Raw genomic sequence first — 16829 nt, forward strand, 5'->3', positions numbered from 1 at the left:
AGACTATAGATAGATAGAAAGCCTGTAAAGTCTCTCAGTTGTTGTCTTTCAGAAGGACAGTGTCTCTTTCCAAAGCTCATATAATCTCCCACACACAGCGTGGTGGCAGTCCGTGACGTGATGTATGTGGGCTCTGGCCTGAGGCACTGCCGTCCAGGGCCTCGTTAGTAAAACCGCAGAGTTCAGTCCATAAATCCAGAGGCAAATGAGCCGCTGCTTCCAGACAGACTCATTTGACACTGGACCACTGCAGCTATCCCGGGCGGTCAGGCATGCATTAACACACTCACACTCTCCTGTACAGTATGTTGCCACACATGAACATGAAAAAGACTACTGACTGACACACCTGATGTCAAAAATCACCAAAACACCCTACACAGCACGTAAAGAGAGAGACACACACATATGGGTGTTCGATATAGGCCATAGGCCGCGACTCGCAGCAGTCAGACTCCTGGCCCCGGGCAGCAGGTCTGAGCCGCAGGCAACCGTTGCCACAAGCTGTGCAGATGCACCGAGAGCCCGGTCTGCTGTAATAGGATGTGACAGCAAGAGAGGAGATACGGGCTGGAGCTGCCCCGCTGAGAGGGGTGTAGGGGGTTGGTTAGCGGTGCTAACAGTCACACAATCTGTCTCTTATAATGTAAGAAACAGAATAGACAGGACAAAACAGCCCACAACACAAACTGTCATCCCAAAAGAGACAGAAGGAGTGGAGAGAAAAACACACGGTTAGGGAGAATGGCTTCTTCACACCACAGATGACTCAAGTGGAGATTTATGCAAGTGTCTGGCAGTTTTTATCAGTAGCCAATGTTTATGCCTATTTTTTTAGGAGTAGAGGGGTGGATAGATGGTAAAATGGTTAATTAGTATCCTGGTGATAGTACTTCCCATTAACTGAGAACCTGATGCACTAACACTTGCATAAACATGCTTTTCAATTTAATAGTCACTGGATATTGGTAGGGATGTCATAGTGTCCCTACTAAATTCTACACACTTGAAAATTATAACAAGTGATGTCTGACTTTGAAAACTGTAGTTCTCTTCTTAAATATGAAGAGGGCAAGCAACAGATTGAGTTAAACCAAATTTTACAAAATGCTTATGGACATAATTATAAGTCAGACACTAAAGTGAGTTGATGTTTTTGTCAGTCTTCTGAGGAAGATGTCGTTTACTTGTTTTGGCAATTCTGATCTGAATCAAATGATTCACGAGCGAACCTGCCCTGAAGTAACGATCTAAATAAAATGATTTGTGACACACTTAGTGTCCTGACCTGAATCAAATGATGTGCGGGACCAGAGCACGGATCGCGAATCATTTATTTCGCAAATGATTCACGAACCCACGCCGATACATGCTCCAAAGACCCGATCTGAATCAAATGATTCACGATATGTGCTCAGAGTCCCGATCTGAATCAAATGATTCATGAACCCTCTTAGACGTTTCAGTCTAAATCAAATGATACATGAAGTTCCAGTCTAACTCAAATGATTCGCAAACTCGCTCCAAAGTCCCAATCTAAATCAAATGATTTGCGATACAGGCTTCGAAGTCCCAATCTGAATCAATGATTCCCAAACCCGCATCAGAATCCCAACTGAATCAAATGATTCACGATCCACGCACTGAAGTCCTGATCTGAATTTGCAATAGGCGGATTCCGATCTAAATCAAATAATTCATGATACGCACTTCGAAGTTCCAACCTGAATCAAATGATTCGCAATCCATGCTCTGAAATTCCGATCTGAATCAAAAGAATCATGAATCCGCTCTGAAGTTCCAATGTAATCAAATTCGCGATCCACACTCCGAAGTTCCAAACTAAATCAAATGATTTGTAAAATGCTTTGAGTTTGCAAACTCTGCATGGAAGTCCCAACTGAATCAAATGATTCATGATTCATGTTCCGAAGTCCTGATCTGAATCAAATGATTTGCAATACGCAGATATAGATCTAAACCAAATGATTCACGAACCTGCTCCGAATTCCCGATCTGAATCAAATGATTTGCAATCCGCGCTCCAAAGTTCAGATTATATTAAACGTTTCGTTGTATCCTTTAAGTCCCGATCAGAATCAAATGATTTGCGGGACCGAAGTGCAAATTCATTCAATTTGCAAAATGATTTGCGAACCCACTCCAAAGTTCCATTGTGAACCCGCTTCAAAGTTCTGATCTGAATCAAATGAATCGCAATATGCGATCCGATTGGAGCGCTTCAAAACAGTGAATCATCAGAGTTTTGAAACTCTATATAGAGTGAGTCAATGTAAAAAGAGCAAATAGGAGAAGCAGATGAACACAAAATAGCATAACAACTAGACTTTATCATTCTGAACTGAACTGTGCACGGATGTTTGTGTATATGTTCTTGCTCTGCCCATTTAGTAAATGTGCGTCCTTTTCTAGCGTATTTCTTTAACTTCTCAGGTAATATCAGTGGTATGACCTATTTTAGATGCTGCCAAAATCACAACAATGGTTACATGCACACATATTTAATTGTTTGATCAAAGATATTTGTAAAAATACTGAAAAGTTCTAATAAAAATCTTGAAAGAAAATTGTATCATTTATATAATGTATATGTTATATGACATTCACAAACACATCCATACACCATAAAGACAAAGACAGAAAGCGATCATGAGAACATGCATCATCACATATTCATCAGATACAAATATACACACCATACATTTCAGAAGATTTCCTAAGTACAAAACGTAACCTTTATTTGACCTCTCATCTGAGGTGAGAGAGGGAGTAAGAGAGAGGAGTAGGGTGTGTGACAGCAAATAGAAACACTGAAGGTGACAGATCCCTCAACCTCGAAAATCCATCCCAGAACTCATCGGTGGCAGCCTGTGATAAATACACAGCGTTGTGTGTATTTTTGTATTGCGTGATGCCAGCAGAGCTGCGTGTGAGAGGGGATTTTGAGTTGGCAATGTCACGGCCAGACATCAATCTCAAACTGACAGCGGAGATCAGACTCTGATGTGACACCTCCCTATTCAACTGACCCGCAGGGCTCACCCGAGCCTCATCTGCTCTGACTCATGAAAAACAGCCGCAAACACACACACATTCTCAACAGACGGCAGGGCAGACAGCCATAGTATGATAGAAAAACACCTCCAAGCTCCTGATTCAATAAGCCTAGCACTGAAGCGCGCTGCTGATGATGGTGTTGTGGCATTGTGCCACTATGATGTAAAACATAATGTCAGCGATGCTTTATGCTTCATATAACATAAATCTGACTAAGTGCTTTAATTCTGTCGAGCGATACTGGGCCATTTACAAGTGCATATGATAACAACAACAACTTTCTGACCCTGCATAGACAGCAACGCAACTGACACAATCAAGGCCCAGAAAGGTAAGGACATCGTTAAAATAGTCCATGTGACATCAGTGGTTCAACCTTAATTTTATAAAGTTGCAAGAATACTTATGGGTGAACGAAGATGAACGAAGACTACCATACGTTATCGTTCACAGCCCATTAGATACATATTGCATACAGAAATGGCAAAATAGTCACTAGACTTGTCAAAGTTTGCAAGGTCTAATCAAATAATTGAAAGACACTACACATTTCTGCTGCTGCAGTCAGCATTTTCTTTGCAGCGCATCATAAACTGGCTCTGTGGTGCAATTATTTTTAGCAGAAAAGAGAGTTTTTCCATGACGATCTGTCATTGTGGTATGAATTATTTGAGATAAACCTGCTCCTAAATAGTACTTAAAAAATAATTGGCCATTTTACATATCAATCAGACCTTTTTTTTGTCCAGAGTAAGATGATATTATTACAATTAGTTTTCTATTTTAATATTTTTTAAAATGTAATTTATTCCTGTTGTAACATGGGGAGTCAGGACAACGTGGTTGGGGATCCAAATGCAAGGCTTTATTTACAGACGTGTTCAAGACAGGCAGGGTCACACCAGCAAACAGTATCATCAGAGAATAATCCAAAAGCGCAATCCAAAAAACAGGCAAGGGTCAGGGCAGGCAACGAATGATCGTAAAACTAAGAAACAGTCCAGGGTCAAAAACACAGGGGAACTAGAAAACACAGAAAGATACACACAGGAACTAAAAAAAGATTCACAATACAGACTCTGAAACCCTGATCTGAATCAAAAGATTCATGAACCTGCAGTGAAGTCCCAATCTGAATCAAAAGATTTGCGAACCCGTTCCAAAGTTTCGATCTAAATCAAATGCTTCCCAATCTGTGCTTTGTGGTCTCAATCTAAATAATGATTCACGATCCACGCTTCAAAGTTTTGATCTGAATTAAAAGATTGGCAAGTTCTGGTCTAAATCAAATGATTCCTGATCCGTGCTCCCTGGTCCCGATCTAAATTATGATTCACAATCCACACTCTGAAGTTCCAATCTGAATCAAAAGATTCAATCACTTCAATCAGGTTTTTGAATCACTTAATTTGCAAAATTATTTGAAAATTTCCAACCTGAATCAAAAGATTTGCAATATGCACTCCGAGTCCTGATCTGAATCAAATAATTCATGCTCTGCACTCTGAAGTTCCGAGTGCAGAGTTAAAATATTTAAGAGATTTAAGACAAACCCGCTCCATTGTCCCAATCTGAATCAAATGATTTGCTATCTGTGCGCCGAAGTTCCGATCTGAATTAAATGATTAGCGATCCACACTCCAAAATTCCGATCAGAATCAAATGATTAATGATACGTTCCAATCTAAATCAAATGATTCGCAATACACGCTTTGGAGCATTCATTACGCAATTCGTAAATCATTCAATCTGCGAAATGATTTAAAAAGTTCCGATCTGAATCAAAACCTTTGCTAACCTGCTCCAAAGTTCTGATCTAAATCAAATGATTCGCAACACACACTCAGAGTCCCGATTTGAATTAAAACATCTGGGAACCCGCTCCGAAGTTCAGATCAAAATCAAATGATTCGTGATGTGCACTCCGACTCCTGATCTGAATCAAAAGTTTCACACTCCACGCTCCTAAGTTCTGATCTGAATTAAAGATTCACAAACCCACTCTGAAGTTCTGATCTAAATCAAATGATTTGTGATACACGCTCCGAGTCCTGATCTGAATCAAATGATTCTCAACCCGCTTTGAAGTTTTGATCTGAATCAAAAGATTTGCAAACCCGCTCCGAAGTTTCTATCAAATGGTTTGTGATATGCACTGCAAGTCCCGATCTAAATCAATTGATTTGCAATCCACACTCCAAAGTTCTGATCTGAATCAAAAGATTAGCGATATATAATCAAATGATTTATGATACGTGGAGTTCCAATCTAAATCAAACGATTCGCGATACACACTTTGAAGTCCCGATCTGAATCATATGATTCACAACAGATGATCTGATTGCACTTTCAAAGGTCTTGAAGAGTGAAATAAATTATGAGAATCTTTCACAGATTTCTCAAGTGTTTCCAGTAACAACAAACACATAAAATGCTTCACATTATACACATTGGGGTTCAGAAAATCAATGTAAGAGGACAGATGTCATCATAACTTTGCTCTCTATCTGAATTTTAAACACTGATTGTTAACGCATGAGCAGACCCACAGACTAAAGGGATTCACATGCCAGATCTGTCAAAATAATACAAGCTTTCCTCTTTTTTCCCCTCTTGAAGCCCAGCGCAGTAATTGACAAGAAAGCCTCCACATGCTTTTAAGGGATAGCTAGCGTTGGCAGTCACACAGACTTGCATATAACTTTTTATGCACAAAGGAAGTGATATCACATTCTCTTCTGGGCATTTATAGAGTTCAGACATTAAGAATGCAGTAAAATGGGGAAAAATAAATTTCTCAGGTGATACCTCGAGGGCAAGTGTTTGTCCTTGAAATGTACATCCAAAGTACAGTAACGTGCTGAGAAAGCCAGTCGTCTTCTGCCGGCACTGCAGTGCACCTGGGCAGTGGTTCACAGCCAAATGCCAGTCATGAATATTGGTGCCAACTTCAGCCAGACTCCCCTGTGTCATTCCTCAACGCAACTTGCCAACATTTCCAGCAATGTTTGCCCAGAGAGAGCCGTTTGATTGGCAGTGCGGAGGACTCAAATACTGCAAATAGTCTGCACTCATTTCATTTGTCAGATTGGATATCATTCATTGTTTGTGAGAAAGTGTTGTGTCATCCCCGCGTGTATCTGCCGTGGTCTGACCCATAAGGTGATTATGTAACGATGGCCCGCAGTGTTCTCAGTACAGCGGTTCAGAAAACAGTAATTATGGGCATTGTGTCCGTACTGCGAGCGTGTCCCGTTTCCTTCCACCATCTGTCTATGGTTAATTACCTCTCTTTTTCTCTGTGATCAAGACGAGGGCAGTGGGGGTTTTGAGAGAGCTGGAAAACATGCAGGAAGATACCAAGGGAGGATCCCATCTACTAAACTGATGTCATGTTGATAAACAATTAATTGAGTATTAGTTGCAGTCTTCATGTGAGTGATGTAAGTTTGAATCCAGCTTGCAACATCACTACACAGTACTTACAGTGCAGTATAAACAAAACCTGTCTGAATGATTCGTTTACAAGCAGTTCTTGGATTTACTCACACAAACACTCACAAGAGTTGGTACAAGTGATTCTTGAAGTCACTGAATCAAGACTCTTCTTCAGAATCATTCACAGTACAGTATAGAGTAAAATGTCTGATTCAAGAACAAATTAATCTTTTGAGTCAATATTTAAATTGTAATTCTTAATTCATTGGTTGATTCAGTTCTCAAAACCTATCTGAATGATTCATTTGCAAATGTTTCTCAGGTTAACCATTTACTAACTTAAAGAATCGGCTTAAGTAATTCTTGAATTTTTTTTAAACTGTAATTTTAATTCATTGGTTGATTCAGTTCACAAAACCTGTTTGAATGATTCATTCACAAGCAGTTCTTAGATTCACTCTTAGAGAGTTGGTACAAGCAATTATTGAACTCGCTAACTAACTGAATCAAGAATCTTCTGCGGAATGATTCACACTGCAGTATAGAGTAAAATGTCTGATTCATGAACAAACTGAACTTTTGAGTCAATTTTTAAACTGTCATTCTTAATTCATTGGTTGATTCAGTTCACAAAACCTATGTGAATGATTCCTTTGCAAACAGTTCTCAGATTAACAACTTAAATAATTGGCCCAAGCGATTCCTGAATTTTTTAAATTGTAATTTTAAATCACTGGGTGAGTCGGTTCACAAAACCTGTTTGAATGATTCGTTCACAACCACTTCCTAGATTCACTCATTCTCACTCACTTTAAGAGTTGATACAAGTGATTCTTGAACTTGCTGACTCACTGAATCGAGAATCTTCTTCAGAATGTTTCACAGTACAGAAGAGGGTAAATGTCTGATTCACGAACAAACTGATCTTTTAAGTCAATTTTTACATTTTATTTTTTAATTCATCGGCTGATTCAATTCACAAAACTTATATGAATGATTCATTATCAAGCGATTCTCTGGTTAACAACTTGCTTAAAGAACTGGCTCAAGTGATTTATTAGCTTTTTTAATTGTTCTTTTAATTCATTGGTTGATTTGGTTCACAAAACCTGTTTGAATGATTTGTTCACAAGCAGTTCTCAGATTCACTCACTCTCACTCACTTAAAGAGCTGGTACAAGCGATTCTAGAACTCACTGACTCACTGAATCAAGAATCTTCTTTGAAATGATTCACAGTACAGTAAAGAGTAAAATGTCTGTTTCATGAACAAACTGGTCTTTTGAGTCAGTTTTTAAATTATATTTTAGAAATAATCAGTTGATTTAGTTCACAATCTGAATGATTCATTAGCAAGCGATTCTCAGGTTAACAACTTATCCACTTAAAGAATTGGCTCAAGTGATTTATTAGCTTTTTAATTATACTTTTAAATCCTTGGTTGATTTGGTTCACTTGTTGAGTTGTTCAAGTGATTCTTGAATTCACTTACTCATTGAATCAATAATCTATTTTGGACATAATCTGTGAACAGCACCCAAAACGAAAGTGACTCAACTCTTTCTGACATTTTCAATCCGTAATTACCTGAGACCATATAATCAACATGGAAAATACCTTGTTAAATAATAATAAGCAGACTAAAGACCAAAGTAGAACACCAAAAAACAAAATAAATTAAAGCTAACTGATTATCATGTCCACATTCACAGCAAACCTGTAGAACATTACTGAGATTAAATTACACGAGACCTCAGTGAAATGAGGCGAATGCCTACTCCTGACAGACATCGTGCTGGATCATGGTTTAAACATCACAGGGGATCTCCAAAAGAGGGAAGGACAGAGCACAGGGAAGAACAGAGGAAAGACATAAGGCTCGGGAAGGATTAGAGGACAGAAGATGATGAAGAGAGGGGGCAGGGGAGGCCATGGGACGAGAGATAATGACCCTCTCATATTAACCCTCATCTGTGTTTCACGGGTCACGTGATGACTCTTTGTACCAGCTATAAAATCAGGACAGGGAATTTCTATATCTCTAGTATTTGACTGTGAATCTGTGTAAAGCAACTGCCTTTGAAATGAATGAGAAAGCTAATAGACAGAAGTCTCCAGTTATTATAGAGCACCTTGATCATAACAGCTGGACGGAAGAGCCTGCAGTCCACAGGGTTCATAGGTCAGATGCCTTCAGCCCTGTCTGCTGCTGTTTGCTGCAGCGTCGAGCTGCTCGGTGGGAAGACGCTGACATGGTGACGCACTTAAATCTCTTTAATCTTTCCCATAAAACACAGCAGAATGTCACCTCCCCCACATGACTCTATTAAACATACCCGTCCTCCACAAATAATGTGACATCATTCTGGAAAATGCAAATGACATTCCATCATGCAGTTTATGATTGATCCAGTATATCAGTATGAAAAACACCTTATTAAATGCTAATCAGCAGAGCACGGGAGAACATGTAAATGTGGCTCACCATTACTGCGTGTGTTCATTCTTATGAGCTAAGTGTGCAACCTTTACTTGTGCCCTTTAAATACACAAAGGTTAAAGGGCACTGCGTGAATGTCACAGTAACAGGAGTTACGCTATAGGCTGTAATGAGCTAATTCCAAAAAGCAGTTTTGCATCCTTACATAGTAATAATTAATAGATTATTACTTTTGATTTTGGGATGAAATATGGGCAGGACATATTCTTCAGAGGTGAATCAGTTTGCCACTACAGCACTAACTACAGCAAAGCATACGCATCTAAATAAATGCATACTCATACATCCCAGATGAATACTGCAAAGACCACTGGCATCCACCTGGAAGAAAGAAATCATGTGGTTGTCTTGTCTCAGCAATTCATTTCAAGGTCAAAAACGCCAAATGATTTCCAAAATCTTGCTTGCAACAAAACGAGACTTCAGTGTGCGCTTCACTCTATTTAACATTCATTATAATGACATCCATTATTAACAAGCTCATCAAAATTTAAGTAAAGAAAACATGTTTAAGCTTGTCTGTTCCAAATGGGTTGGCTTTACTTGATACTGGATGCTCGCAGAACCACAGTGTCCTGACACATATTGACGCCTGCGGACAAGCTCGGCATCCTAAAAACGGGACACATGATTGCTGTCCCTCAGGCTTCAAACATTACAGCCTTGGGAGGAATGTCAGCAAAGATCAGCCATTCTGTTCAACATGGACATGCGACTAATGCAAATGATTTTTGGTTTTTAGAGCTCTAAAAGCAGATAAACTAATGCTAAAAATCAACAGTAATGTCATGTAGCCATTTCACCGGGTCATTCAGGATCGATGCAAAGTCTCAGTCGGCTCTGGGTTCATTTGCATTTTGCAGATGTTGCAATATTTTCCAATGCTTAAAGAAAGAACAGTCTATTTTGGTGTACCAATACACCTCTGGGACTCTAAACCACCTTTAACCACATTTGCAATAACCTTCATAGCATTTCAACATTTTAAATAGGACAAGCATCCACAATGGTAATCAATCAGACTTGACAACTATGGAAAAGAGCTTCAATATTTAGCTTAACTTCTTTTTTTTGTGTGTTCCAGAGATAAAAGAAAGTCATACAAATTTAAAATGACATGTGGATAAGTAAAAGATGGCATAATTGCCATAATTGCCATAATTTTGTATTTAATTAACTAGGTGAGCATAACACAACACATTCTACTGAATAAACTCAATCTAAACAAGGCATTTTAACAGTATACATTGAAAATACAACATCTTAAAAAGGACAACAACCCCAAATTGGCCAGACTTGACAACTAGGAGAAGACTACAACAACGGCATACCAGTAATACACTTTGAAACTGCCTTGAATCACATTTTCAATAACCTTTAAGGCAGTTTGACAGTATACATGGACAATACAACAGCCCCAAATTGGCCAGTTCTGACATCTGATTTTACCCAGACATCAAAACTATGGACAAGAGCAGCATCAACATTTAGCTAAATGTCACCATTTGTGTTGCACAGTTAAAAGAAAGTTATACAAGTTCGAAACAGGATGAGGATAAGCAAATGATGACAGAATTACCATATTTTTTTACCTTTAAGAATCTAGGTGAGCATAACACAACAAATCCTGTTGAATGAAGTCCATCTAAAGAGGGCATGTTGACAGTATACATGGAAAATACTACATCTTGAAATATTCAATTGAAATTCCCCAGTTTTGCCAGATTGCTTAGTTTTGTCATCTGATTTTATCCAGTACTGAAAACTATGGACAAGAGCAGCATCAACATTTAGCTGAGCTTTACCTTTTATATTTCACAGATAAAATAAAGTCACACAAGTTTGAAATGACATGAGGATGAGTAAAAGACAGAAAATTTCTGCCTTTAAGCGACTAGGTGACTGAATAAACTCCATCTAAAGAAGGCATTTTGACAGTTTACATAAAAAATACAACATCTTAAAAAGGACAACAACCCCAGTTGATCAGTTCTTGTCATCTGATTTTACCCAGACTTGACAACTATGAGAAGATTACAACAAAGTTATGCCACTAATACACCTTCGAGACTCTAAACTGCCTTGAATCACATTTTCAATAACCTTTAAGGCATTCTGACATGGAAAATACAACATCTCAGACAGGACAACCGCCCAAAACTGAATTCAATCAGACGTGACAACTATTGACAAGAGCATCAATATTACTGTAGCTAATAAAAGAAAGTCATACAAGTGTGAAATGACATGTGGATGAGTAAAACATGGCATAATTGCCATAATTTTGCATGTAATCAACTAGATGAGCATAACATAACATATACTATTAAATAAACTCCATCTAAAGAAGACATTTGGACAGTACACACGGAAAATACAACATCTCAAGCAGGACAACCACCCAAGATTGTCTGTTTTGTCATCTGATTTCACCCAGACCTGAAAAGAGCAATAGTAGCATCAACATTTAGCTAAGCTTTACCTGTTGTATTTCACAGATAGAATAAAGTCACAAAAGTTTGAAATGACATGAGGATGAGTAAAATATAGCATAATTGCAATCATTTTTCCTTTAGGCATCTAGGTGAGCATAATACAACATATCCTACTGAAAAACATCGCAAAAAGAACAACAACCCCAAATTGGCCAGTTCCTGTCATCTGATTTTACCCAGACTTGACAACTTTGAGAAGACTACAACCAAGGTATGCCACCAACACACCTTTGCGACTCAAAACCGCCTTGAACCACATTTTCAACAACCTTTAAGGCATTTTGACAGAATACATGGAAAATACAACATCTCGAACAGGACAACCACCTAAAATTTGCCTTTTTACTTGAAAAACGATGGAGAAGAGCAGGATCAACATTTAGCTAAGCTCCTCAATGACATGAGGATGAGCAAACAATGACAGAATTGCCTTTTTTTGCTACAAGATGAGCACAACACATCCTATTAAAGAAACTCCATCTAAACAGGGAATTCTGACACTATACACTGAAAATACAACATCTCAGAAAGGACAAATAAAACCAAATTGGCCCGTTCTTGTCATTTGATTTTACCCAGACTACCTTGAACCACATTTTCAATAGCCTTTAAGGCATTTTGACAGTATACAAAAAACACAATATCTCCAACAGGACAACCACCCAAAACTGACTTTTTTTTCCTATGCAAGAGCAGCATCAACATTGAGCTAAGCTTCTCCTTTTGTAATCCACAGATGAAAGAAAGTCATAAAGGTAATAACAGAGCTGTCATCTTTTTTGCCTTTAAGCAACTAGGTGAGCATTAAACAGCACATCCTACTGAATAAACTCCATCTAAAGCTACATTTGCGGCACTTTGACAATATACATGGAAAATATAACATTTCAACAATGATAACAATCAAAAAATTGGTCTTTTTTGTCATCTGATTTCACAACAACGGACAAGAGCAGCATCAACATGTATCTAAACATCTCTATTTGTGTTCCACAAATAAAAGAAAGTCATGCAAGTTTAAAATGGCATGAGGATGAGTAAAAGATGGCATCACTGGCATAATTTTTGCCTTTAAGCAACTCTTTGAGCATAACACAACACATCCCACTTAATAAACTTCATCTAAAAAAGGCATTTTGACAGTATACATGGAAAACACAACATCTCAAACAGGACAACCACCCCAAATTGGCCAGCTCTTGTCATCTGATTTCACCCAGACTTGACAACTATAAGAAGAGGGCGAGAATCATGTGCCACCACTATTTATGGCATTTCTCAAAGGTCATTTCCAAAAAAAGTCCTTTCTTTCAAAATATGCCACTGCCAATCAAATATCCATGAATATGATGGGCCGAGATGGATAGGAATGGGCATGTGGCTCCGTTACGCAGAAAAGCAGCTCTCTGGAGACAGAAGGATCTATTGGACCTCTGGGAATAAACAGTGTCAGATAAGTTAAGCTGGCCTGCTACATCACAGTCGTAGATCTACACGTCCAAATTGATCGATCAATATGGAAGCATTAATCTGGCCAAGTGATGTCGTAACACATCCAGGACAGACTGATTAGAAAATGAAATACGTCCTCCCACTCGCCTTGAGCTGGGAGATTCACAGCGTTTGGGAAGGGAGGGAAAATGCTTCTGCTTAAACCCACACACAAACATGTATCACACACTAATGGATACAACATTGTTTAAACACAATTACTGGTGACACAGTTCGGCTGTGCTATTAAATTATTGACTGTAATTACAGCCCTTTAAAAGAAAAATAAAAAGTGCCAGGAAAGTAGAGTGTAATGTGAAAACATCAATTTTGCTCTTTATTTAATTTTTAATGACAGTTTTGCAGCGCTATAGGATCTTGTATGTAGGAATCCAAAGCAAATAAAAGCAAATGAATGTCTGTCGCTGGGTGGTCAGTGTGGATTTATCGCTTGTCAACACTTGCTGTTTTCTCCTCTAAGGTCACAAAGACACAGAGGCTTGTGAAAGAGGCACTAAACATATCATTCCCATGATCCTTAGCGATTCTGAGCCGACACCCCACATAAAATATAAAAAAAGAAACTGTCAATTATGAAAATACATACTGTACAATGCTCTCCAAAGCTGTAAACATAACATTTGTGACCCTGGACAATAAAACCTGTTGTAAGCAGCACTGGTATATTTGTAGCAATAGCCAACAAAACATTGTATGGGTCAAAATAATCAATTTTTCTTTTATGCCAAAAATCATTAGGATATGAAGTGAAGATCATGTTTCATGAAGATATTTTGTACATTTTCTACCATAAATAAATCAAAACTTAACTTTTGATTAGTAATATGCATTGCTAAGCACTTCATATGGACAATTTTAAAGGCAGTTTTCTCAATCTTTTGAATTTTTTGCATCCTTAAATTCCAGATTTTCAAATATTTGTATCTCTGCCAAATATTATCATATCCTAACAAACCATACATCAATGGAAAGCTTATTTATTCAGCTTTCAAATAAATCAAAGTTCAAAAAAAATTGACTCTTATGACTGGTTTTGTGGTCCAGGGTCAGAATTAAAGGAACAGTTCACTCCGTAAGTAAAATGCACGTACATTCAGGTTCGGCATCAGTGTTGCAACATGCAAGATCAACCGATGTATCTAACATTAAACCTGACACAGTAATTACTGATCGATATTTTAACGTAAGTGAATGAGATTTGAACCACAATTTGCCAATTAAAGTCATTAAAACATCTGTTTTCTCTAGAAGAGAATAACTGTCAATAATAAATATGCATATCTAAGTTAGTTTAGCCAACTTTTTAGAGTAAAGTAACATAGAAAACAGACATGGATCAAAAACCACAAAACACTAACTTTGAGTCCTTTAAATGCCTTGAAAATAAAGTCAAATTACAAAGCAAAGTCATACATGCAAAATATAAAATGTTCATATCATGTATAAATTAAATATATATAAAATACATACATTTTATTTATAATTTGACATCAAATGACATTCTATTTTATATTAAAATAATATCATATTTAAAAATTAAATCAAATATATAAAATAAAATAAAATAAAATAAAATACACTGGAATCCACATGGGAGAAAGAAATGTGGCTGTCCAGTATTAGACATGCATTTCAAGGGCAAAGCACCAAATAATTTAATAAGCTATCATATACACCATTCATATGGACTACTTTTTTCATACTTTTATGATACTTTTTCCCCAATTCACTGTCATCTTATGTACAATAGCAGCATCAGCATTTTGCTAAACTTCTCATACAGGTCTGAAACAACATGAGGGTGACTAAATGATGACAAAATTGTATTTTTTTGGGTGAACAGTGCTTTTAAGCAACAAGGTAAGTGCAAAACAACAAATCCTACAGAATAAACTCCATCTAGAGCTGTCAGTCTGGTTTCTAACAAGTGAGAAGTGTAATCAAGACGTCTGCCTCAGAGTTATTTGTCATTAATCTAAAGGTTTCTCTCTCTGTCTATTTGTCTTCCCACTCTCGGTGGCCACATGTTGTGACAGCGAGCTGCCGCCGCTCAACACATCAAAACACCCCTGCTTGCCAAGAAACACTCACACAAAGATAATTCCAACACAACCAGGCTCGTTCCAGACAATAAAACACCAGAGCAGTGCGTTACAAAGAGAAAAACAAAGTGTTAAAGAAGTTAAGTTCCTCTCCTGCTCTCCTGAGGAGAGGAGAAGGGTCGCTCTACCTTTCCCTCCGCCCAGCAGAAGCAGATGTTGCTGGAAGTGCTGAGGATATCCGTAATGAAGCCCGAAATTCCCAGACGCATGGTGACGGCTCAACAGGGACAGATGGACGGAGGGAATGAAAGAGTTGAAGATGAGAGAAGAAGGGAGGAGAGGTTTGGGTCCCTGGATGTTGTCAGAGTGGAGAGTGAGGCGCGAGTGGGAGAGACGAGGAGAAAAAGAGATAAAGAGAGAGAGAAAGAGAGAGAGAGAGAAGGTTGTTGCCTCCACTCTAGCGCAGGACCTGTGCGCTCCGTATACACACGCACACACACAACAGGTGCAGCCCCGAACCGGCCAGCCAATGGCAACTGTCCTCCCCCTCCTCACATACACACACACACATACATACAGAGTCATGAGCCTTGATTCTAGCTGACATGCCCTCTCACACACATAAACATGCATCCAATAACACAGTCAGTCCTCTGCACGCTGTAGGGTGTCTCTGCGTAAATCTTCCTCAGCATGTGAATGTGACATACAGGATAGAGAGCACACGCAATGCTCCTTTTAACAAACACACGCTTATAAACAAAATTGTAAAAAAAAACAAAAAAAACATACAAAGCAACTGAATGGCATTTATGAAGCCTAATCCTAAATATTCACTTTTGAAAAATTGTAATCTTTTTTGGCATCAGTGGTTCTATGAAGAAACATGAACATGCATGGAATCTTTCAAATGCAGAAAAGGTTCTTTAAAGTCAAAAAAGGTTCTCTCGATTTTAAAATGTTCTTTAAAATGGTTCTTTTAGGAACTGAAAGGCATCACTACAAAAACACCCTTTTGGAACCTTTATTTTTAAGAGTGTATTCCATATAATTAAAGTCAGTGAGGTCATTTGGTTGTTCAAAATAAGTTGTTTTGTGTTTCAAAGGGAAAAAGTCAAAACAGTTTGAAACAATAAATGCCTAGTTCTTTCATGAAACTCTAGATGGCGCAGGCTGACGGGTGTTAACGTAACTGATGATATTCACAGCCTTACATGACTTGGCACAAGCTGATTCGTTAATGTTGTGTACACAGCCAATGAGTTTGCACCTTTACCTTTAAATGACTGGTTGGCATTTGCAGCAACGCGCTTTCAGAGTTCCTCTGAAACCCTCCACCTTCCCCAGCTCCACCTGTATAGATCTGCTACGGGTTATTTTATATGCTGTTTGTGCAGCAGCAGTATGTCTTAAATACTTGCAGCACCGTATTGTCATATGCTTTGGTAGTAGCAAGTTCCCATACTTGCTTTCAGCAGCAGCAGCAGCAATAATCTACAACTACAGCAATAACCAATAGCAGCAGCAATTCAGCAGCGTAGCAAATCTATTCTGCCAAGACCAAATACATTAACACTGTCATAGACATTACCATGCTAAAATCTTCTGAGAGTTGTCATGTAAGAAATGCAATAAATGCAAGATTTGTAGGGTAAATGTAATAATTTTAGAACGTTAATGACAGTCTCCTAAAGTCATCTGTCAGCTATATTGGTGGCACCGTATGTAAACAATGCCAATGAACCAAACGAAACTCGCATATTT

At 38.2% G+C, this 16829-nt stretch overlaps 1 protein-coding gene across 1 annotated transcript in view; it reads right to left on the reverse strand.

The window, feature by feature from the left end:
* LOC127169888 (tight junction protein ZO-2-like) overlaps positions 1–15530 on the reverse strand; it is a 106800-nt gene extending 91270 nt beyond the window's left edge. Inside the window, 1 exon segment of the mRNA XM_051117555.1 lies at positions 15254–15530. Within this exon segment, the coding sequence (XP_050973512.1) occupies positions 15254–15334 (81 nt within the window). The 5' untranslated portion in view covers positions 15335–15530.
* Positions 15531–16829: the final 1299 nt, after the last annotated feature.

Source organism: Labeo rohita, chromosome 8 (assembly GCF_022985175.1).
Source record: "Labeo rohita strain BAU-BD-2019 chromosome 8, IGBB_LRoh.1.0, whole genome shotgun sequence".
NCBI lineage: Eukaryota > Metazoa > Chordata > Actinopteri > Cypriniformes > Cyprinidae > Labeo > Labeo rohita.